This window comes from Microcaecilia unicolor, chromosome 6 (assembly GCF_901765095.1).
Source record: "Microcaecilia unicolor chromosome 6, aMicUni1.1, whole genome shotgun sequence".
Taxonomy (NCBI): domain Eukaryota; kingdom Metazoa; phylum Chordata; class Amphibia; order Gymnophiona; family Siphonopidae; genus Microcaecilia; species Microcaecilia unicolor.
In genome coordinates, this window is record NC_044036.1 from 140,684,383 (window position 1) to 140,708,796 (window position 24,414).

Sequence of the window (24,414 nt, forward strand, 5' to 3'; positions counted from 1 at the left end):
GGGGGGAGGAGTGTGAATGGGCTGGAAGAGGAGAGAAAGTTGGAGAGAAATACTGAGGAATTCAGTTTTAGGGGGTTGTCATTGGAGACAGCTACAGGGTATATGAGGGAGTGTACATGCCACAGGAGGGTATAAGGGGTAGTGACCGAGGTGTATGTTAGGAGCAGGGAGGCAGAGAGATAGTTTTGGAGCTACTCTGAAAAGGAGCATACTTGGAATGCCGGAAACCACAGAAGCAGCCACTAAGGAACACTGTTGCTGAGGTGCTTCTCCAGTAGCCATGTTGGTAGGATCAATACAAATTTTTAAACAATTTGTTTGTTTGTTTTTTGTTGTTTTTTTTTTTTTGGGGGGGGGAGCAGGAAGAGGGATTGAGAGAGTCAGAGAGGCTACTGCTGGGGGTGGGGGTGGGGATGTGACTCCAAAGTTGCTGGTGGATGGGTAGATAATTAAGACTGTGGTTGCTTGGAGTGGGTGGACTAACCGGGGGGGGGGGGGGGGGGGGGGAGGGGATTTAAAACTACAGCTGCTTGGGGCAGGTGAGCAATGGAAAAAGGATAAGGCTGCAGTCTTTGGGGGTAGGTGGGTAGAAACCAACCCTCACCCCCTTAGTAGCTGAAGCTTTGATTTCCCTCCTTTTGCCTCAGTAGCCACAGCCTAAGGCCTATTTGGCAGATACGTTGTACCTGTAGATGGGTGGGTGATAGGGAGAGTGGCAGCCTCTTTCACGCCTTCCCTACTACTCAAATAACTTGCTGTGCATCACTTTATAAATGTGTAATTTATAAATGTTCATTCATAAAAATTCTAGTTTCAAGTCTGGTTCCCAGATCCTAAGAAACAAGACTATAACGATAAAGTAACATTCCATGACAGAATTAGAATTGAAAGGAGGAGGTCAGAAAGAGCATATACAGTACAGTCTTGATCATCCAACCTTCGATAATCTGACCATACGGCATATCTGACAGACCCCCGCTGATGTCATCACATCTAAATCCATTAAAAATCTTTGTTTTAGAACTATTTTTGAAAATCAGGAACTCCATGGCTTTGTTTACACATTGTTTGAGGGGTTTCTGTGACGTTTTAATATTTATTATTATTATTTATTGCATTTGTATCCCACATTATCCCACCTCTTTGCAGGCTCAATGTGGCTTACAATTCATCATGGAAATTGGAAATAGAAGAGAATATACATTTGGTTTAGAGAGGGTATTTGTTACATGGTGTTGAAATACATAATAGTTTTAAAGTAAAAGACATTATAAGACATTTCTGGATATATTAAAGAATATACAGTTACACGTGCTGATCTTTGTGATATATCTTGTCGAAGAGATAGGTTTTCAATAGTTTACGGAAATTGGTCAATTCATAGACCGTCTTCAGGTTGCGTGGTAACACGTTCCAGAGCTGTGTGCTCATATAGAAAAAGGTAGATGCGTGCATTAATTTGTATTTCAGACCTTTACACTTGGGAGGATGAAGATTAAGGAATGTGCGAGAAGATTTTTTTGCATTCCTGGGTAGTTCTATTAGGTCTGACATGTAGGCTGGGGCATCACCATGGATGATTTTATGGACTAGGGTACAGAGTTTGAACGCGATGCGTTCTTTAAGTGGGAGCCAGTGTAGTTTCTCTCGTAGAGGTTTCGCGCTTTCGTATTTTGGTTTGCCGAATATTAGTCTGGCTGCCGTGTTCTGGGCTGTCTGGAGTTTTTTGAGTATTTGCTCTTTGCAGCCAGCGTAGAGTGAGTTACAATAGTCCAGATGACTGAGTACCAATGATTGTACCAGATTGCGGAAGACAGTCCTTGGAAAAAATGGTCTGATTCTTTTTAGTTTCCACATTGAATGAAACATCTTCTTAGTTATGTTTTTCGCATGACTCTCAAGTGTTAGGTGTTGATCAATGGTGACGACAAGAATTTTTAGGGTGTCCGAGACTGGTAAATTTAGTTTAGGTGTGTTGATGGTGGTAAATTTATTCTTATTGTATTGCGAGGTGAGTACTAGGCATTGGGTTTTTTCTGCATTAAGTTTCAGCTGAAATGCATCTGCCCAGGAGTTCATGATATGTAGGCTTTGTTTGATTTCGTTGGAGATTTCCCTTAGATCTTGTTTGAATGGGATGAAGATCGTTACATCATCAGCATATATATGTGGGTTTAGGTTCATATTCGATAGTAGTTTGGCCAGGGGTGTCATTAGGTTGAATATGGTCGGTGAGAGTGGGGATCCCTGCGGGACTCTGCATTCAGGTGTCCATATAGCTGATGTAGTCGAGTTTGATGTCACTTGATATGAGCGTGTAGTTAGAAACCCCTTGAACCAGTTGAGAACGTTGCCTCCGATTCCGAAGTATTCGAGGATGTGTAATAAAATTCCATGGTCAACCATGTCAAATGCACTTGACATGTCGAATTGTAACAATAGTATGTTATTGCCGTTTGCTATCAGTTGTTTGAGTTGGGTCATGAGCATAACTAGTACGGTTTCAGTACTGTGATTAGAGCGAAATCCTGACTGGGAATCGTGTAATATTGAGAACCTGTTTAGATATTCTGTGAGTTGTTTAGTCACGATACCTTCTGTTATTTTGGTAATTAAGGGAATGGATGCTACTGGTCTATAGTTCGTTAGTTCATTAGCATTTTTCTTTGCATCCTTAGGTATAGGTGTAAAATATTACCTTTCTCGCTTGGGAAGAGTCCATTTTGTAGCATGAAGTTCACGTGGTTTGTTAGGTCCATTATAAATTGTTGAGGGGCCGACTTCATGAAGTTGTTTGGGCATGTATCTAGTTTGCAGTGAGATTTGGCGAATCTTTTAAGCGTTTGTGAGATAAGATCTTCCGGTAGTATTGTGAATTCAGTCCAGATCCTGTCTGCTGGGTAAACTCCAGGGTCTGGGTCAAGGCAATCAAGGAGTGTGGTGTATTCGATGGGGCTGGCAGGTACTTTGAGTCGCAATTGTATGATTTTCTCCTTGAAGTACTTCGCCAGATCGTCGGCTCCTGGTGTGTCTTTGCTGTTGTTGGTGACTGGAGTGGTGTCTAGTAATTTATTCACGAGTTGGAAGAGTTTGTGTGTGTCTTTGTAATTTGGTCCAATTTCAGTTTTGTAGTATTGTCTTTTGGTTTGTCTTATGGTATATTTATATTTCCTTCGGAGTTGCTTCTAAGCGTTAAGTGTGGGATCGTCTTTCATTTTGTTCCACGCACGTTCGAGTTTCCTAACTTGTGTTTTGAGTTTTTTCAGTTCTTCATTGAACCATGGTATTGAGTTCTTTCTGTGCGAGGTTCTGGTTTGGATAGGGGCAATGTTGTCTAGTATTAATTTACATCTATTATCCCAATTTGAGAGGAATTGGATAGTGTTTGTCTTTATTGTCCATCCGTCGATGTAGATCTGTTGCCAGAATTTAACCGGATCTGTTTTTCCTCTTGTGGTGTAAATTGTTCGTATTTGTTTGTTAGGTAAGTCTTTCATTCTCCATTGGAGGGTGATATGTGCTTTGTGATGATCTGACCACAGTATAGGTGATCATTTAGTGTTTGTTAATGCGAAGTTTGTGTCATGGTCAAATTTGTGTGTTACGATGTCTAATGTGTGTCCTTTTTTGTGTGTTGGTTGCGTGTTTGTTCCTTGTAGAGCCCATAATTGTAAGAACTCTTTGCAGTCTTGGGTACTTGTTGTGGTGAGATCTTCTAGGTGTAAGTTAATATCTCCTATTATGATAAGGTTAGAGGAGGAGATACAAGTGTTTGAGATAAAATCCATGAAGTGTGCTTGGCAATTTCACCAGTTGCCTGGTGGTCTGTAAAGTATAACTGTGTTAAGGTGTCCCTGCAATTTTAGGTGACTAATTCTTATGGAAGCGATTTCAAGTTGTGGCAATATGGATTCGGCTGTGTTTGTGACGTTAAACTCAGATTTGTATATTATGGCTATTCCTCCTCCTCTTTTTCCGTTTCTTGTCCAGTGTGTGATTTTGTATCCTGGTGGGCATAATTCTAAGATTATAGGGTCTTGAAGGTCGTGGATCCATGTTTCGGTGATGAATAGGAAGTCAAGGTTGTCTGCAGTGATCCAGTCTGTTATAGTCTCTGTTTTGGTTACTACTGATCTGGCGTTTACGTATCCCATTTGGATGGAATGGTAGGGTTCGGTTTGGGGCGTTGATGTCTTAATTTTTATTAGTTTTCTGTATTACCTGACTTTTCAGTTATCCAACAACGGGTTGGTCCCATTTAAGTTGGATAATCATAACAGAGGCATATTTTCAAAGCATATTTTCAAAGCCTAAGCACTTAGGCTTCCAAAGTTCCATAGAAACCTATGGAACTTTGGAAGGCTAAGTGCTTTGAAAATATGCCTCATAGTAACATAGTAGATGACGGCAGAAAAAGATCTGCACGGTCCATCCAGTCTGCCCAACAAGATAAACTCATATGTGCTACTTTTTGTGTATACCTGACCTTGATTTGTTTCTGCCATTTTTAGGGCACAGACTGTATTGTACTTGGTATTTTCTGATATGCACATTCTCGCAATTTGCATAAGGCCTGGTTTATACATGGCACAATTATTCATGTATTTACAGCCACTTTTTACAAAAGTCTTGTGCACTAGTACAAAAACAAAATACACATTATAGGCTACAAGATGGATTTGAAAAGGTTGGAGTGAGCTCTGACGGCAACTCCAGTAGGTGGAACAAAAGCAACTCCAGTAGATGGAACATAAGGATAGAGCCAGGTGGACTTCTAAGGTCCATGTCCCAGAAATGCCAAAGAAAGACTCGTGATAAAGTATATAGCATCACATTCATTGTTGATTTAATCATGAATTGATAAAGTATGACTTTTGGGCAGGCTGGATGGACCGTTCAGGTCTTTACCTGCCATCAATTATCATGTTACTATGTAAACAAAAGGAAAATTTGGAGTCCATCTTAGCTGAACAAAACATCAACAATTCAGTCATGCAATACTTGTGAATCTTGAGACTGGATGGGTGGAAGCTCATTTGGAAGGTAAATGCCCTAAATAATTCCTAATATCTAAATATATTTGCCTGTTCAATAAACAAAATTTCAGATCTTTGCTGCTTAGCAATGAAACTATACTGTAGCTGAGAGATGAGACGAAAGCTATTGTACCCGAAGTCACGTATTCAAAACCTTCCCTTCACCATTCCCAACAGATCTTGAACCTTCTATGCTCAAAACACACACTGAGGCATATTTTCAAAGCACCGAGACTTACAAAGTTAAGTGGAGGGGCATTTTCAATTGAATGTCTAAATCAGAATTTCTGAACAGGAAAGAAGGCCATTTTCGAAAAACATAGATGTCTATCTTTTGTGTTCGAAAATGGTATGGACGTCTTGTGATTTGGATGTCCTTTTTTTTGGTCCATTTTCGAACAAAGGACATCCACATGCAAGATGTCCAAAACAGAGGAGGAGTGCCTTAATGGTTAGTGCAGCGGGCTTTGATCCTGGCAACATGGGTTCAATTCCCACTGCTGCTCCTTGTGATTTTGGGCAAGCCAAATGCACAAGGGGCATTTTTGGATATGACATCTAAGTCTGAATTTGGACATTTTTTGTAAAACGTCCAAAATCAGAACAGGAAAGGTCATTTTCTACAAAAAAAAAAAAAAAAAGTCTCTTTTTTCCTTTTGAAAATGCTGTTTAGAAAAATGTTTTGTGATTGGGGGAGTAAGTGGAGGAGATCCTCGATTCCCTCCAGTGGCACCTCTTGTCGAGTAGAGGAGCAGTCTAGTGGTTAGTGCAGCAGACTTTGATCCAGGGGAAGTGAGTTCAATTCCCACTGCAGCTATTCATTATAAAAACAGGTCTAGCTCAAAACGTCTTGGATATTTTTGTTTTGTTCCATTATGGCTGAAAGACGTCTAAGTCTTAGGAACGCCCAAGTCCCGCCTTGAACACACCCCTGACACGCCCCCTTGAGATTTAGATGTCCTTCTGATGGACTTCAGAGAAAGACGTCCAAAAATACTGATTTGGACGTCTGTGTGAGATAAACGTCCAAATGCAGACTTCTCACTTTTTGGACGTTTTTCTCTTTTGAAAATGAGCCTGATAGTAATCTATGGAATTTTGTAAGTCTAAGTGCTTTGAAAATGAGCACCACTGTCACCTTTTGGGGTAGTATTACACTACAAAATTTGTATACAACTATGTATGGGGGGGCAGGGTAGGAAATTCCCAAGCACCAAGTCATGTGGCTGCTGGTGTTTACTGCTAGCCCAAGCCAGAAGAGCCAATTGCTAGAGTGGGTCTGGATCTGACTGGAGAAAGAAAGGGAGAAAAGTAAACCAGAGACTAACACAGAAGTTCCCAAAGTAGAGGAAGTCGGCATGAGCGGGAGTGCCAGTACCAGCAGCTGAAGCACACCGCCGACTTGCTCAGAGCAGATATCTTCAAGCTGGTGGGGCTTGGACTCAATGTTTTGGCAACATGAGCAGCAGGCGAGAAGAACAGAGAGGAAATGTGTGGCCTAGGGGGTGCCATGAACTGAGAAAGTCTGGGAACCTCTGTATTAACAATATAAAAAATTTGACAACGTTTAAAGAAAACCAAGCAAAAAACACAAGAAGAAATGCAAACCCAACAAAATATGACCACAAAACTTAATTTTGTCTCATTTTTTTTTTTTAAAGAAAGTTTAACTGATGCTCAATATTTTTCCTACCCCATATATACATAGTGCTCTAAAAATCTATTATCCTCTCAGATTTTTCAGACTTGCGTGATCAGTTTCACATTATCAAATCAAGGGAAACCTATGCTCTCATACTCTTTAAATGAGATTTTGCCATTGAAAATACATCTGAAAACAGTAAAAACCTTTTCAATAGCTGAGATTATGAAGGGGTGCATTTGATGACAATTTACAGAATACAAATGGGAAACCAGGACTGAAGTTGGTCATTAGCAATTTTGGGTGGGGGTCGTTGTAAAAATGTACCAACTCCAGCTTCAAAATAAAAATATGCATTATAAACATACGGCAAATTTATCAATATATTTATTTATTGTCCTGGATGTAACGGAAGAAGTAACTAACTTGTTAGTCTCACTCACACACACAAGGATTGACTCGGGCTGCATATACTGCTGCGGGACATGTTTATCCACTCCTACCCTAGCTGAGATAATATTTAACCATCTCTCTAACCTCACGTGCAACTTTCGTCAAATCAATCACCTTACTTTCCAATTCTTCCTACTTTCTTACTCATCAATAAGTTACAACTTTGCCTTACTCTTCACTACCAATTATAATGTTCTAGTACATATTGTACTGTCATTGCAAAGTAGTATACCATGCCATACTTTGTATCGTTGTTCAAATATTTTTACTGCTCTAATTGCCTCCTGCTCATGTTTGATCTATTCTTACTGTACACCGCCTTGAGTGAATTCCTTCAAAAAGGCGGTAAATAAATCCTAATAAATAAATAAAACTTATATTTACCAGTACTTTAGATTTAAAGGCCTAATATCAGTAAGAGTCTGAATCAGACAGTAGAAAAATAGAGGAGTCAGAGTTGAATGTTTGGTGTACCCACAGCCCTGGGTAGAATGAAAGAGGCCCTAAAGAAATAGCACTGCATCACCAAAACACGCTAGTGATGCCCGTGCAGCAATGCTGACGAAGCCCATGTCGGCATTGCCATGCCGTGATCACTAGCGTGGTTTGGTAAAACAAAAGGCCCTTAGAGCACTTCCTGGTCTTTACAATAGGTACAATTTGGTGTCTATGCTTAGTAGTTTTTACTTGTTTGAAGCTTAGGACAGTATCTGAGTGATTCCTCACGTTCAGACAATGTACCACTAACTGATGTTTTGGTGCTCCTACCTGCTTCAGGAGCATGTGTCAGGCTTGTTTTAACTTGAACACTGGTAGACTAAGATTATATGGCTCACTTTCCATTGGTCTGTTGCATTTTAAACAATAGAACACATGCTTTTGGGTTATCACTAACTTGATATCCCTCTGCTTTTTTTCTGCTTGAATGTTTGAAGTTGTTTTATACCGCCCCCTCTTGTGATGCTTACGTTAAAAGTTGAAATGGTATAGCAAATTTAAATTATTGTACAGTTTGAACTCTATGTTTTTAATCACTGCAACCTTTTTAGTATAACACTTGGAAACAGGTAATATAGTAAGCAAATGAGTGAGTATATCAGGAGGAGAAAAGCCTCGAGAAGCACCTTTATCCCACTAAGGAGGCGGGTAAAGGGCTAGGGCTTCTTCATCATCGGTAAAAACCTCCTGGAGTTCTTAGCTTGCCTTCTTATCAAAACATCAACTTGAAAAGCTTAAATTCAGGAAAAATACTTGCTAATTTACTGAGCCTTTTCTTATGTTGATAAATAGAGGAGGTACTTCACTTGAGAGATATAATCTTCTCTGAGGCTCCTCCGTTAATCACTGCAAGTCATTGGTGGAAGAAGTCAAATACAAGTACATAAACACATATGTGCAAAGCAATCAAGTTCTAAATACAGATAAATTCAACATAAACCCCTACCGTTTGAAGAGCTGCTGCTAGAACACCTCTTCGCCTCTTTGCTTTCCTGGTTCGCTTGGTCCTTCTGCTTCTTCTTGTTTGCTGCATCCTCCAGTCCCCGAGAAGTTCTCCTTTGGCTGGTGGCATCTGCACTATTGGACATTTTCAACTGTTTGGGCGAAACAGAGGGCCCACCAGGGTCTGTAATGGAATCTGGGTCAGGGGTTCGACGCTTTCTACCTGGCCCAGCTATCTTGGCGACTCTTTGTGGTCAATCTCTCTACCAAGGAAGAAATATCCTAACGGACAAGAGAAAAAAAACTATTCTGAAAAATTCTGCATAATGCGTGGCCAGCTCCTACTACTATCACCAATCATTTCAATAGCAGTGTTAGACCTACACAACAATTGTGTTGCTTAATCTCTTGCTCTAGTACAAGCACTTGATTGTTGAACACACCAGTCACAGAAAATAAATATTTTCAAATGATATCAGGGCGAAATAAAGCTATTATGATTATTATTATTTTGTAAAACAGACACAAGGTAAAGTTCTCCTGAAAAAAGTGACCTTGACCAAATTGCAAAATAATTGCAAAAAAAATAAATAAATTACTAGCTCCCCTTTATTAAGCCACACTGCAATGCTGACACAGCCCATTCAAAGTGAATGGGCTCTGTCAGCATTAGTGCACCATAAACAGGGGGGTAGGTAAATTGAACATGTTACTGGTTTTATTCATAGTTGAGAAATGTCACCTAAATGTACACTAACAGAACACAAAGGTTCCCTTTTACAAAGCGACAGTACCCATACTTTGCTGTACACCAATCTGGCGCTACTGCAGGAGCCTAGCAATAGCGCTTGCCTCCCCGGCACGGAAAAATACTTTCATTTTTTTAGCACCTAGTGCAGACTGGATGGACCATGCAGGTCTTTATCTGCCGCCATCTACTGCGTTACTATATAATCAGACAGCCCCATGCACTGCCAGCTTACCACCGGGTTAGTGCGGGAGCCTCTACTGCCTCCTAAACAGGTGGCAGTATGGGCACCACGGGAAATGGCTGTTCAGTAAGTGAACCACTTGCAACACACCCATTTCCTTAAAAAAAAACCAAAATAAAGCAGCTTTTTTTTTTTTACCCGCTTAAGTAAAAGGGGGTCTCAACGTACACACCATCTCCTTGCAGGAACCCTTTTACCGCAGCTTGGTAAAGGGGGCCCTAAGAAAATGAAATATTAGCTTTCATTTAAAAACTACTGAAATGGCAGAGATGTTCATGTACAATTGTAAGTCTTAAGCCAATGAAAGCATAACACTTCATGAATAATGCTGCAGCTATTGCAAAAAAAAAAGCTGCGATATACATTGAGATAAAGATACCAGAATTATTTACTTTTACTCATAAAGCTTAAAAGTAAAGGCGATTTTCAAAATATAACCGTATCAAGCAATCCTTCTCTGGCATATGAAAAAAGTGACAAATCCTGAAGCTGGTCATTTATTCATATTTATCATTAAACAGGGGAACTTCACAAAATCAATTTTAACCCAATCTCTGTGCTATTTATTTTGACATATATGGTACCCTAAACATGGGGCATAGCTATTACACAAACAACATTAAAAAAAAAAAAAATTACAAGGTAGCCTTAAAAGCTTGTTGATATTAGTGTGCCTCATAATCACGATACATATTTTGCTTGCAAACAGCAGTGTAAAGCGATGTCCAAAATAATGGCTGGCCAGCTCACATGTTTGTCAACACTTTCTCACCAGCACAGAAAATCATGACAATAAGAACAAACTACAAAATGGTGCACAGGAGAATTTGTCTATTTTTAATATACTTCTATCAAACCTTGGGAAAAAATCAGAGCATATCTCTTGTGTGGTGCCCTAAACATGGGGCATCGCTAGATTACATAAAACAGTAACTAAATTAAAAAAAAAATATATATATATATATATAGTGTAGCCTTAGAAGCTTGTTGATATTAGTGTACCTCGTAGTCACATGATATATATTTTGTCTGCAAACAAAGGTGTTAAGTGGTGTCCAAAAAATGGCTGGACGACTCGACATGTTTGTCAACACTTTTGTAAACCTCTGAAGACACATCTCGTCAACAAAGCCTACAAAGACAACCCATAATCCTACCAAATCACCTCGCCAACCCACTCAGTTATGAAAGTCTATTTTCTATAACTATCCACCTAAAACTTCTCTTCTTTTGCTTAATATTTCTACATCACTAATTGTATCTGACATCCTGGAATGACAAAGCCATAACAGGGCTCTGTAATCCACATTGAGCCTGCAAATAGGTTGGAAATGTGGGATACAAATGCAATAAATAAATAAACACTTACTTACTCATCGGCACAGAAAAGCATAACAATAAGAACAAACCACAAAACGGTACACAGGATAAATTTGTCTATTAACAAACCTGGGGGGAAAACTTCTCCCCTAATCAGAGCGTGTCTCCTGTACGATTCTCACAAAATCCGGGATTAATATATTTTGCATTCACAGAACCACCAAAAGAACATTTATTCAAACATAACTGCAGTAATTCGAGCTGCCTCTGGAATCTTAACATTGTGACACAACCTAACAAGTAGTGCCGGCATATTATAAATACGCAAAACAGCCCATCCTACACAGGCGTTACTAGTACTGAACCCTTCGATATTGCCAGTTGTTCTTGGAGGTTCAGAGACCGAATCACACGCATTCGGCTGTCCTCAGACTCTCACACACCAACCCCTCTTGACATGCAATCGGGGCAGAAAACCGGCCCCCCGCCCATAGTCCTTGTCGTCTCTTCCGCTCTCCCCGGTCCAGCATGTCTCTTCCTCCCCGCAATCCGACCCCTCACCCTCCCCCACATCTCTCACAGTCAAACTCATACCTGAAGTCATGCAACACCAGTCCCGCAGCTTCCGTTCTCCGGTGCCCTGTCCCTTTCTGACACAACTTCTCTCTCTCTCTCTCCCTCCCTCGGAAACAGGAAGTTACGTCAGAAGAGAGCAGGGCGCTGAAAAAGTTACGTCAAAGGAGGGCGGGACCGTGGTGGACGCCGGAGAACGGAGAAGGAAAGCTATGCGGGGCCTGTCGCGAGGGATCTCAAAAGCTGCACGGGGATGGGATTTGTGAGAAGAGGGGGGGGGGGGGGGGGGGGGGGAGATGGAGGTAGTTCTTGCTAGCGTTCATGTGGGATTTTACGAGCCTTTTTCAGTAACCAACTACCTACCCAGGCCAGGGTCTTCCAAAATGTTGCCTCCTCCCTTAAGTAATCCAGCGCAGCCGCACTTGGTCTCTGACCAAGTTGATCCAAGGAGATTTAAATGACCTCCTTCGCTCACACTGACACGTGCCCCAAGCCAGAGCGTCAGAGGTCGTCACGTAACGTGGCGCATGCGTGTTGCCACGGCCGGAAGTTATAATATCGGAGCTGATGCTGATTGCATAAGTCTTTTTATTATTATTATTATTTTTTTTTTTAATTAATTAGCCCCTTTACTACAAATATTTGTATGCGTAAAACGTGTACATACATTTGGAGGTGGAGTTAATGGCAGGAGCATGAAATTGAGCTGCTCTGAATATAATTTAGGCCAACCTTTAAATGCATCCATTCTGCAGCGACTACTACTACTACTATTATTTAGCATTTCTATAGCGCTACAAGGTGTACGCAGCGCTGCACAAACATAGAAGAAAGACAGTCCCTGCTCATAGAGCTTCCAATCTAATAGATAAAAAAAGAATCAAATCAATTAATGTGTACAGGAAGGAGGAGAGGAGGGTAGATGGAGCATGGAGGCGAGTGGTTACAAGTGGTTACGAGTCAAAAGCAATGTTAAAGAGGTGGGCTTTCAGTCTAGACTTAAAGGTGACCAAGGATGGGGCAAGACGTAGGGGCTCAGGAAGTTTATTCCAGGCGTAGGGTGCAGCGAGACAGCAGGCACGAAGTCTGGAGTTGGCAGTAGCAGAGAAGGGAACAGATAAGAAAGATTTATCCATGGAGCGGAGTGCACGGGAAGGGGTGTAGGGAAGGACGAGTGTGGAGAGATACTAGGGAGCAGCAAAGTACATTTATAGGTTAGTAAAAGTAGTTTGAACAGGATGCGAAAACGGATAGGGAGCCAGTGAAGCGACTTGAGGAGAGGGGTAGTATGAGTAAAGCGACCCTGGCGGAAGACGAGACGGGCAGCAGAGTTTTGAACCGATTGGAGAGGGGAGAGGTGACTAAGTGGGAGGCCAGCAAGAAGCAGATTGCAGTAGTCTAAACGAGAGGTGACAAGGGTGTGGATGAGGGTTTTGGTAGAGTGCTTGGAAAGAAAGGGGCGGATTTTATAGATGTTGTAAAGAAAGAAACAACAGGTCTTGGCGATCTGCTGGATATGAGCAGAGAAGGAGCGAGAAGAGTCAAAGATGACCCCAAGGTTTTGAGCTGAGGAGACAGGGAGAATGAGAGAGCCATCAACAGAAATAGAAATCTCTCCCTACATCCCTCCCCATGAACTTCGCTCACTGGACAAATCTCTCTTGCCGTCCCTCTTCTCCTCCACCGCTAACTCCAGGCTTCGTCCCTTTTCCCTCGCGGCACCTTATGCCTGGAATAGACTTCCTGAGCCTGTACGTCTAGCTCCCTCTACCTGTTTTCAAATCTATGTTGAAAACCCACCTTTTCACCACTGCTTTTGGCTCCTAGCTACTACTCAATTGCCTCCCCTGTTCCTTCTCACCCAGTACTTCCCTCGCCCTTAATTGTCTTGTCTGTCTGTATTATTTTTAGATTGTAAGCTCTATTGAGCAGGGACTGTCTATGTCAGGTGTTCAGCGCTGCATACGTCTGGTAGCGCTATACAAATGTTAATAAAAGGTATATACATGAGTGTTGACAAAGTTACCGCTTATATAGATTAAAGGCCATGTTTACTAAGCCACGCTGTAGGCGCGCTAACACTAGACACACCCATATGGGTGTTTCTAGCGGTGAAATACACTAGTGTGCCTTAGTAAACAGGGCCCTAAGGGATCCTTTTATAAAGGCATGCCAAAAAGTGGCCTGTGGTAGTGTGGGCATGTGTATTGGACGTGCACTGGACCATTTTTCCACCGCATCTGGAAAAACATTTTTTTGTTGGGGGGGGGGGGGGGGGGCGGGAAATGGACGTGCTGGAAAATGAAGGCATTTGTCTATTTATGGTCTGAGCCCTTAACGCCACCCATTAACTTAGAGGTAAGGGCTCATGCGTTACCCATGTGGTAACCGTCTGTCATGCGCCTACTGCTGGGAACGCTTCCGCGGTAGAAAATAGAAAATTATTTTGTACTACCGCTTGTTTTCAGTGTGCACCAAATTCAGAATTACCACCCGGAGCACATTAGCTGGGCCGTAATGCCAATTTGGCACAAGCTGGACACGCATAGGCCCTTACGCGCCTTTGTAAAAGGGCCCCTGTTAGTCCAATAAAAAGAAGTATCACTTTATTCTTTTTGATTGTTTTTATTTATTAACGTCTGTTTCAATGCTTTCAAATAGACTAGCAGGCAATCCATGTGTACTGTGTGTAGTAATTTGAATGAATAGAACTACTGAATATGAGCATGAAAGGGTTCCAAGTTTCTTCAAACATTTTGATGTTATCTTTCAAAGAATATAGGTCAACGTTTCCATTTTCTGTCCCTGTGCAACTCTAGTAGGAAGGTAGGATGTGAGGATGGGGAGTTTGAGAATGAGGGAGAGATGCTGAATTGGGACTGGGGATTTGGGTTTGAGATGGAGAGAGATACCAAATGGAGACAGAGGGAGAAGGTGTTGCGTGTGAGTTGTTGAGTGTCTGCTTCTTCCGGTTTGCCTATCGCCGCACTAGGAGGCTGATGCTCAAAACTGGGTGCCAAAGCCCACAACACAAAACCCCATAACGCTACAACAGCATAGAAATATATTTAACAGTGCATATCATTTGCATAAGATTTCTTTTGAGCATCACTTAACTGGCACTAACAAGCCAAAAGTAAGGGGAGGATCATGCCTTGCAGAAGGGCATAAAGGATTTGCGGTAAGCATGGCTCTTGTGTACATGCCCAGACAAACCTGGAAGTGCAAGCATACATTGGCGCTGTTCGTCTTCGCTTTTAAATATGAGCCTTTCAAAAATTGCACTTTAAATTTTTGAAAAGCTCATATTTGTGCACAGAAAAACAGGTACTTATGTGTGCTTTCACTTTGGTCGGAGTTGTGCACATGCTTTGTTCTCATTAGCAGTGCTCAGACTTGCATGGGCATCCTGCTTGGAAAAGAAGACAAAAAATGCAGTGGAATGTGAAAAATTGATAGATTTTCTCCTGAAAACTTTCTACGCTGCTTATGACCTAGCAGTACATTTTTGGCACTATTGACCATTATTTCCTTCTATGCATTACAGCACTTCCGTTTGTGCATTGGGAAGAAATACTAACTGACCTCATTTGTGTCCATTTAAATGCATTGTGGCAGTGTTTAGTACACATGTTAACACCCGTGCTCGAGCCCTTTGAGCATTTTGTGCACAATAACGTGTGAGCAAATCAGGCTCTAACCGCTTTTTAACGTTAGTTTCGAGCATCAGCCTCTAGCAGACATTGATACCTCGGACCGGCTTCAACCTCCTTTACTCCCTGTGTTGGAGTTGTCTGGGAGCCGCCTGGAGGAAAGGTGCAGGACCTGTCCGTGAAAACCTCTAAGGAGAGAGCTCCCCTTCCTGAGCCGTGTCCAGTAAAGGGTGTCTCCTAGACTCCTGTATTACACTTTTACATATGCATGTACAGATCTGTACATGCACTGTACATTCCCACTCTCACTACCAAACATACCATTTAGATCCCCAAGGTGGTACTATATTTATCCTCTTCACTGTTGTGTCATTTATTTTGGGGGTTTACCAAGTAAGGACTGTAGATATTTGGGCTAAGTATTTAGACACTGGGCCTTGTTACGTATATATTTTTTCCATAGGCACAAAGTAGGAAACAATCCCTTTTGAAGAACATCCATAATGTGATAGAACTATGCTTTGGTATGTTGCAAGAACCAGGTTTGCACATGATTTTTTGAAAATATTTTATGCCAATGGGAGTACGTCTTTGCAAATACCAGCCGAGGAATCTATAAGTAAATTGTCAAAGGAGATATTTCAGACAAGTGGACCAAAGGAGATTCTTCACAGCAGGCAAAAGACACAGTGGCACTTTATTTCAAGGGCACCTGCCCATTTGCACAGACCAGGACACGACTGTAAAGTACAGAAACTCCTTGCACTAGTTTAGAGAGTGTACATGATCATGAGATACTATTTCCAAGCACATATCCTCACAGAAGTTCAGCAGAGGCAGAATTTCCATAAGTAACACAACCGTTTTGCACTTTTTAAAAGTTTGTTTTTAGTTTTTCAGAACAGCAATGTGACAATATATGTCCACATTTTAATTTGGTAACATAATAAATGACGACAGATAAAGACCTGAAAAAGTCACACTCATTATCAATTCGTGATTAAACCAACAATGAATGTAATATAAAATACTTGATCATGGGTTGGGGGGGGGGGTGTTATTCTTCTGGAACCCAATCCCCCAGTCTAATCTGGTCCATTTTTGAAACGGTGCCAAGTCATGCCATTATGTTAAATTTTTTCAGAGTTATTTTGCCCCCAAACAAACAGAGACATTCTTGACCCCTTTTGTGTAATTCTTTCTGTTGGATTGGAAAGAATAAAAACGTTTGTATGAATTCATGGATGAAAAATCCACAAACTGTTATTAAGGTAGACCTAAGGAAAGCCACTGCTTATCTCTGCGAGCAAATATCTTGATACTTTTGGTATTCCTGAAGCTGCAGAACAGCTTTCAATATTTTCAGGACACTTGTTTCATAAATGATTTTTTTGTTGTGAATGGAATTAAATACAGTTACATAGACAACAAAACAGCAGATACAAAACGGAAGAATGTTCAAAAATTTATTGATGATGTCAAATACCAGACTTATTGCCTGATAGAGGCCGTGTTTCACCCAAGAAGGGCTGCTTGAGGGGCGAAACACGGCCTGTGTCGGGCAATAAGTCTGGTATTTGACATCATCAATAAATTTTTGAACATTCTTCCGTTTTGTATCTGCTGTTGTGTTGTCTACGTTGGAGTTTGCAGATCGTTTGCCTTGTTTTTTAAATACAATTACTGCATTAGTGGTCCTTTTACTAAGGCGTCCCAACGCGCATCAAATTGGAATTAGCGCCCGGCTACCGCATGCCCCAGACGGTAATTACATTCTTGACGTGTGTTCAAAACACGCAGTAGAAATTTTCTACCATGTGGTGCTTCTCTGGCGGTAATCAGCAGTGTACGCATGCCATTTTTCGGTTCACGTTAGTTATTTTACTAAACATTTTCATCTCTTTTCTAGTCCTCTGATCATGTAGAAGAGTTAAAGGTACACTAAAAATGGGCTTCATGTGTCCTAACTCAGGACTTTCCTGCGCACTAACCCCAGATTCTAAATAGTGCGCCTAGAGATACTTGCGGTTACGCGCATAAATCTAGGTGTATTCTATAACTGCGCGTAGATTGTTTTAACAAGCTGTTAAGCGTTAACAGCTCTTAGCAAGCACTAATTGGCAAAAATTAGAATTTACGTGTGTACATTGCTAAGTGTATTCTGCGCCTAAATTCTAACGCGTGCAGGCAAAAAGGGGCATGGCTAAGCTAAAAGCCCACCTTTTTGATGCTGCTTTTAACTCCTAACCCTTATTCAGAAGCCTTGTTTTATCATCCTCACTTTAATATTCCCTTATCTCTTGTTTGTCTGTCCTAATTAGATTGTAAGCTCTGTCGAGCAGGGACTGTCTTCATGTTCAAGTGTACAGCGCTGCGTACGTCTAGTAGCACTATAGAAATGATAAGTAGTAGTAGGGGCGTGGAAATGAGCGCTTTGTAGGTGTTCCAATATCTATGTGTGTTATAAAATATGGGCCAGTGCGCGTAAATCTACGCACAGGGATTTACACCAGCTTTTCGTTGGCATAAATGGATGCACGTAGATTTATTTATTTATTTCTTCTTATATCAAACAATTATCTATAAGCTAGTTTTGGTTCAATGTGGCTTACATTTAAACAATAGTAAAAGTTACAATTCATTATGCAGTTAATTGAACAATAACAGCGATAGGTATTGAGTCATTAGTTGCCATGAACTACGCCTATGTGTATTCTATCTACGTTCAGTATTTAGAATAACCTTAGGTGTGATTGCCTAATGTGCGTTAATTTTAGGCGCCATCTATAGAATCGGGCCCTAAAGGGGAAATTCTATATATGGCCCCTTAAAAATCGGCACCATAAAACCACCTGGTTAGCGTGCTTCTATAAACTAAGCCTTAAGTTACTTGCCGCACGGCCATTTCCTGCAGAAAAGAAAGACCTACCCTTTTACCCGCTGTGGTAAAAGGGGGCCTCAGTGCACATCAAAAACACATGCCAACGCTAGCGCAGTCCCCCTTTTGCCGCAGCTTGGTAAAAAAGACGCAAAGTTAGGTGCAGTTTAAAGAATAGTTCTTAAGCGCAGGGGTCACGCGTAAATTTAGACACATCCATTTGCACCAATGAAAAGTGCAAATGCCTCGCCCGAATTTATACGCGGAACCCCCCTTATTCTATAATTATATGTGTCACTGGAATCCACACCCACCTTGTGCCCCAAAATGCCCATGACCATCCTATTTTTGCACCCCCGTTTCCAGGACGCAAGTAAAATTTAGGTGTGGATTACATGCCTAAATTTATACACCTTAATTGATTTCAATTAGCATGAATAATTGCTTGTTAAAAAACCAATTATTGGCACTAATTGGCTTGTTATTCAATTAAATTGCGCAGACAATTTTTGACGACTTTTGTAGGATTAGGAGGTAGTGTTCCAGAGAAGCATCAGCTTTAGGAGTAAGTATCTATGTCTTTTCATTTTTTGTTTCAGTTATTTTGTGATGTTTTGTTTGGTTAAAAAGAAAGAAACAAACAAAATGAAAAAAAAAAAAAGTGAAAACAGAACAAAGGGCCCTGTTTACTAAGCTGCGCTGTAGGTGTGCTAACGTTTTAGCGCACACTAATGCTAGAGACACCCATAGGAATATATGGGTGTCTCTAGGAGCGCACAAAACGTTAGTAAACAGGGTCCAAAATTTTGTCCTGGTTGATTAAGGTCTATCTACCCAACTTGCAAACCCAAATGTTCCCTCTCACCTATGGGTTTACATGGTCAAAATGGGAGTAAAAACGACTGGAGGATTACTTCTACCACATTTGAACCATTTAAACCAACAGATGGGGTAAGAGGCAGGGGGGACAGACAAAGGAGTAATTTACTTTCATGGGTTTGATGAACTATAAGAGCTTTTTAAAATAATTCTATCGGCAGGGAAGTCCATTTCAAAATGAAAACGTATTCCTTTTTTCGTTTTATTTTGGAAACAATGAAATGAAACAGGAAATGTTCAGAGCTAAATGGGCTGCGGTAGTGTAGACACGTGTTTGGGTGCGCGCAGAATTATTTCTCACCACATCTACAAAAAAATGCCTTTTTTTGCTGAAAATGGACGTGCGGTAAAATCAAAATTGCCACACGTCCATGTTGGGTCTGAGACCTTACCGCCAGTCATTGACCCAGTGGTAAAGAATCCGAGCGGTAATGACCTACGCGTGCCAAATGCCACTTGGCGTGCGCCCCAAAATAAATTTTTTTCAGACGCGCATATCGGACAGGCGCCAAAAATGAAATTACTACAGGAGCCATGTGGTAATCAGCAACTCCATTTTGGCTTGCGTTGGGCGCACGTAGACACTTACACGGCTTAGTAAAAAGGCCCCTAGATTTACTTGAGAGCTGATCCCGCTGTATTCTTAAGGGAAACATTCTTGGTAGATAAAGTTTGGATGCTTCATTCATCAAACTCCTGATAAATTCAGTCCCGATGTCTGTCTGGTGGTCACGCTATGCTAGAATAAATATGTAGTGAGCCAGTGCAAGGGAGGAATGGTCAGCTGGAGGCTGTTTATTGACAGGTATTGTAGATTTGGATCTGTTGGTTGATGGCACCCAGAATGTCCTTCATTTTGTCCTCCAGGCCATCTAGCTGTCGTGCCTTCAATTCTAGGATTCGCTCATTTCGCTCATACTGGCTTTCCAGTTCTGTAGCAAAGAGAAAGAGTAGTGTGAGATCTAACAGAGAATACTCCAAATAAAACAACGTTCCCAGCACCTCCGCTAGACCTGTCTCACCATTTAAACGTTTCAGCTTGTTGTGAGCATCTCTCAGCAGCTTCCTGGCTTCAGCCCGAAGTTGATCTGCTTTTTCTTTTGCTTCTTTCATGCCTTTGGCTTTTCGGTCCATGAGGTCCTGAACGATTTTATATTTGTCGCCAAGCTGCCCATCTAGTAGCTGAAATTCCCCCACCACCACACAATAAGCAAACAAAGCGTGAGTTAAAAATCTGGTTGATATTTTTGTTATACCATCTAACAGACTCTGGAGAGGGTAAAAATGTACTTTAAAAAGGAAAGCAATTCAGGCAGCTTAAGAGCTGTAAGCCAGGAGAATGGCTACAAAATCTTTCATTGGGCTACTGTGGCCCCAGATAGATGATTTGAAAATGATAACGGGCAGGGACCTCCTCTCATATGAGAAAAGGTAAAAGAGGTTTTTGAGACAGACATGGGGAGGCCACTTGTGGCCTGGATTGGCCACTGTTGGAAACAGGATTGTGGGTTAGGTGGACCATTGACTGTTCTTATGTTCTTTGATGATATGGGGGATGCTGTCGTACCACAGAGTTCCTGAAAGGATGGAAGTTGTTTAAAGCTGTAGATATAGCATAAATATAGATCATCTGCCCTTTCTGGATTCAGATCTTTCTGGCCCAAAGGAAAAATAACATGGCTCTCAGCTTGGCTCTTGGACAGGGGTAAAGAGCTAGGAAATAGATCACAGCTACACCCTGCGATGCCCAATGTACTCCTTGAACGTTTTGCCCAGATCAAAACACTATTATTGCTATAGCACTTATAAATGTAGGCAACACTGTAGAAATGCAAGTAGGAGACAGTCTTTCTTTGCAGAGCTTACAATCTAGTCAGCATCACTAAGATCCTCTCAAGGAATATCCCTTATCATATGAGGTAAACACAATGGGCTTAAAAAAATTTCAATAATCACACCTGACCTAAAGTATAACTAAATAAACTAAAAAAAAAAAAACCAAGATCTAAGTGTCAATTTAACTCATAAAATTGAAAAATAAAATAAAAACCTTTTTAAAAATATATAGTGTGTGCTGAGAACCTTGTGCTATCCGAACAGGGCAGCACCCACCAATCCAATTATCAGACTGATTTCTTCATTTGAAAATCATCAGATTTACAGATAAGGTTTTTGATTAAGTATGACTGTCTTCGTACTGTTCGCTAAAATAAGTCTGTGATTGGTAACATTTTGCCAAGAGCTTATAGCAAAATTTGGTGACATACCAGCTTCAAAGACTCTAATTTGAGAGACTATTTCTATATCTCTGGGACTATCAGCATCAATAAATAAGACTGAGATACGGACTTTATTATCTTTCAGTGTGCAATGATGGGATTGGTGGGTGCTGCCCTGTTCGGGTAGCACAAGGTTCTCAGCTGTCACGTTTACAAAGCTGGGACTGGGTTTGTGAGCCCTTGGGCCACTGCCTAGGAGCGGCAGTGGCAGGCAAAACCACCCCACGCTAGAGACAGGGCAGATCTCTGACAAACAGTTAGGCTTCACCTGCACCTGGCCACTTTTCACCAAGAGTTGAGCTCCAGGCTTCAGTTGGCCGGCAGGACTTACTGGACAGGGCAGGACTGGATAACAGCTGGGCAGCACTGGGACAGCAAGGCAGGGAAAGGATAGGCTAAAGGACAGGACTGAATGCTGCGAGCAGCCACTGAAACAGGAAACAAACACAGCTAGACAGGAGACTGAACTGAAAGCTGCAAGCAGCCACTGAAGCAGGGAACAAACACAGATAAACCCAGAACTAGACAAAGACATACAAACAAGACACAAGACTGGGAAACAAGCAATACCCTAAACTAAACATAGACTAACTAGAATAGGCAAGACTTCAGGCAAGAACTAGAGCAAGGAAACAAACTCAGGCTGAAGTGCAAAAGCACCAACATACCAGGGCCTTAGACGCAATGCAAAGGCAAAGCAGAAAGGTTTCAAAATGGCTAATAAGCCCAGCAGCAGCTGAGATTCAGCTGCAACAATCACCAGGCAACTAAGGGTGCTGTGCAGGTTCAAACAAAACAAGCAGGTCTGGCAGCCTGGAAGATCCGGACTGGACTGGGCTGAAATCTGGAACGGGTGACAACACACAGACAATCTAATGCAGCCAGCACACAGAGACAGAACTAACTCACAAAGAACAGACAGAAGCCAGCTCAGAAGCTGACCACAGGAAATAAGGTGAGTCTGAGAGGGGGCACGGCCACAGACGTGACATCAGCACACATTATATATGAAAAAAAAGTTTATTCTTTTCTTTCCTTTTTCAATGTATGAGTTAAATTGACATCTAGATCTTCTTTTTTGTTTATCACATGAGGTGATATTTGCCAGCCTTCTCTGGTAGCTCCTGTACTCCTGGAAAGTCTTAACGCAGGAAGCAGGTGAAAGCCTGTCTCTTCTTCAAAGAATTTAATGAAAGAAGCAACTAACTAGCTCAGGAGTGTCGAACCTCAGCCCTCGCCAGGTCAGGTTTTTAGGATTTAAACAATGAATATGCATGAGATCTATTTGCATACAGTGGAGGAAGTTCACGCAAATAGATCTTATGCATATTCATTGGGGAAATCCTGAAAACCTGAATGGATTGCGGCCCTCGAGGACCGAACTTGCTAGTCACGCACACTCCTTCTTGAGCTGAGATCATTTTAATGCACCTTTTCTATGTGCAATAAGTTAATCACCCTTATTTTCTATCTAACTCCTGTTATTCTATAATGTATCATCAGAGCATCAGATTATATGAGGGAGGCCATGTCCATTGCTCTGAAAATCTGTTGTTCCCAATGACTATTTTTGTGTGTGTTATTGCATTTTTTTAAAAGAATTTTTGTCTGTTGCTTCTGATAGACTATATCTTATCTGTCTATTTATTTATTTATTTATTGCATTTGTATCCCACATTTTCCCACCTGTTCGCAGGCTCAATGTGGCTTACAGTGTATCGTTATGGCTTTCGCCTTAACAGATTAGGTACCAGTTTGTATTACAAAGCATAAAGATTGAGCATGATAAGATTAACAAATTAAATACTAGTTTGTATTACAGAGCATGCCAGGATAAGCATGATAAAATTAAGCAAACAAATATAAGAGGTAAGCAGTTCCACGTATAGGTACATATAGGTCTAGAGGTGGAGGATTATTACATTTACAATTCTTGATTATTGTGATATGCCTTGTTGAAGAGGTAGGTCTTTAGAGATTCACGAAAGTTGGTTAGTTCGTGGATAGTTTTAAGGTTAAGCGGTAGTGCATTCCATTGCTGCGTGTCATATGTTCTACCTCCGCTTACACCCTATGCTGTTTATTACAATGTTTTATTGCTCATTGTTGTTATATACTATGCGATACCTTGTATTGTCATTTGAGTATTTTTACTGCTGTAATTGTCTGTTGCTTACATGCGGCTTATTCTTGCTGTACACTTCCTTGGGTGAATTTCTTTGAAACGGCAGTAAATAAATCTTAATAAATAAGTAAATGATAATAAATAAACGTTACCTGCTTGGCTTCATTGGCTTTGTCCCTTGCTGCAGTTGCTGTTTCCTCTGCTCGTGTGGCTGCCAGGCTGTTATTTGCCCGTTTCATCTTCAGAGCATCAATCTGTCTGTCCAGCTGCCCCACTCTATCCATGGCATCATTGAGCCGATTCTCAGCATTGGCTGTTCCTGATTGGATCTGAAAGGGAGAGGGGAAGTTGTGATATTGTTACTAAATATTTGCCTTTTCCATGAAATACGAACCAAGAAGTGAAAGAGTGGAAAGTAAGTCGGAACACAGCATATAAAACCAAGAAGTCCTACACGTGGGAACATCACTGACTACGTTTCTCATGGACCAGTGGCATCTCCACATGACAGCTGAAGACTGAAATTTTGCTTCTCTTATTTGCATAGCAGTGATGTCCCTGTATGTTCTTTCACAAAGATTACGACTGGGATTTGTTTGCATTTAAATATTTGAAAGGTATTAATTTGCAAACAAATCTTTCCCTGAAAAGGGGAAATGGTAGAACTAGAGGACACAAACAGGTTGCAGGTGGGGGGTCGACTTAGGAGTAAGGTCAGGAAGTACTTTTTCATGGAGAGAGTAGTGGATGCCTGGAATGTCCTCCTGCTGGAGGTGGTGGAAACAAAAATGTAACAGAATTCAAGAATGCATGGGATAAACACAAACTGCCCGTTATTTAGTGCTATTTAACCGGTCAGAATAGAAGCTGACTGGATAAATAGAACTTAACCGGCTATCCCTCGATATTCAACAGGGATAACTGGTTATCCTCCACTGTATATTCGTAGTTAGCAGATAACCGGTGATATAACCGGCTATCCACAGATTTTTAAACTGGGTTTGGCAGTTATATTTGGCCGCATCAAACCCTGGTATATCTTCAGCCGGTTTAAAGATAACCAGCTATGTGTGAATGTCGACATAGCCAGCTAGTTATCTTCAAACCAGCCGAAAAAACCTGGATATTCAGTGCCGGTCACAAG

The 24,414-nt window shown here is 41.3% G+C and overlaps 2 protein-coding genes across 7 annotated transcripts in view; both read right to left on the reverse strand.

The window, feature by feature from the left end:
• The window catches only part of USP19 (ubiquitin specific peptidase 19), a 100,798-nt gene extending 88,928 nt beyond the window's left edge, over positions 1-11,870 (reverse strand). For 3 of the 4 annotated variants that reach the window (XM_030208386.1, XM_030208383.1, XM_030208387.1), the window contains exons 1-2: positions 11,478-11,558; positions 8,576-8,853 (exon numbers count right to left, since the gene is read on the reverse strand). In XM_030208386.1, coding sequence (XP_030064246.1) covers positions 8,576-8,717 — 142 coding nt within the window. In that variant the 5' untranslated portion in view covers positions 8,718-8,853; positions 11,478-11,558. Of the gene's footprint in view, positions 1-8,575; positions 8,854-11,477; positions 11,559-11,819 lie in introns of those variants that run through there. The other variant, XM_030208385.1, reaches the window with a different exon arrangement.
• Positions 11,871-19,408: 7,538 nt separating this feature from the next.
• The window catches only part of LAMB2 (laminin subunit beta 2), a 125,961-nt gene continuing 120,955 nt past the window's right edge, over positions 19,409-24,414 (reverse strand). For all 3 annotated transcript variants that reach the window (XM_030205982.1, XM_030205981.1, XM_030205983.1), the window contains 3 exons: positions 23,423-23,599; positions 19,889-20,048; positions 19,409-19,798 (listed from right to left, as the gene is read on the reverse strand). In XM_030205982.1, coding sequence (XP_030061842.1) covers positions 19,662-19,798; positions 19,889-20,048; positions 23,423-23,599 — 474 coding nt within the window. In that variant the 3' untranslated portion in view covers positions 19,409-19,661. The remainder of the gene's footprint in view (positions 19,799-19,888; positions 20,049-23,422; positions 23,600-24,414) is intronic.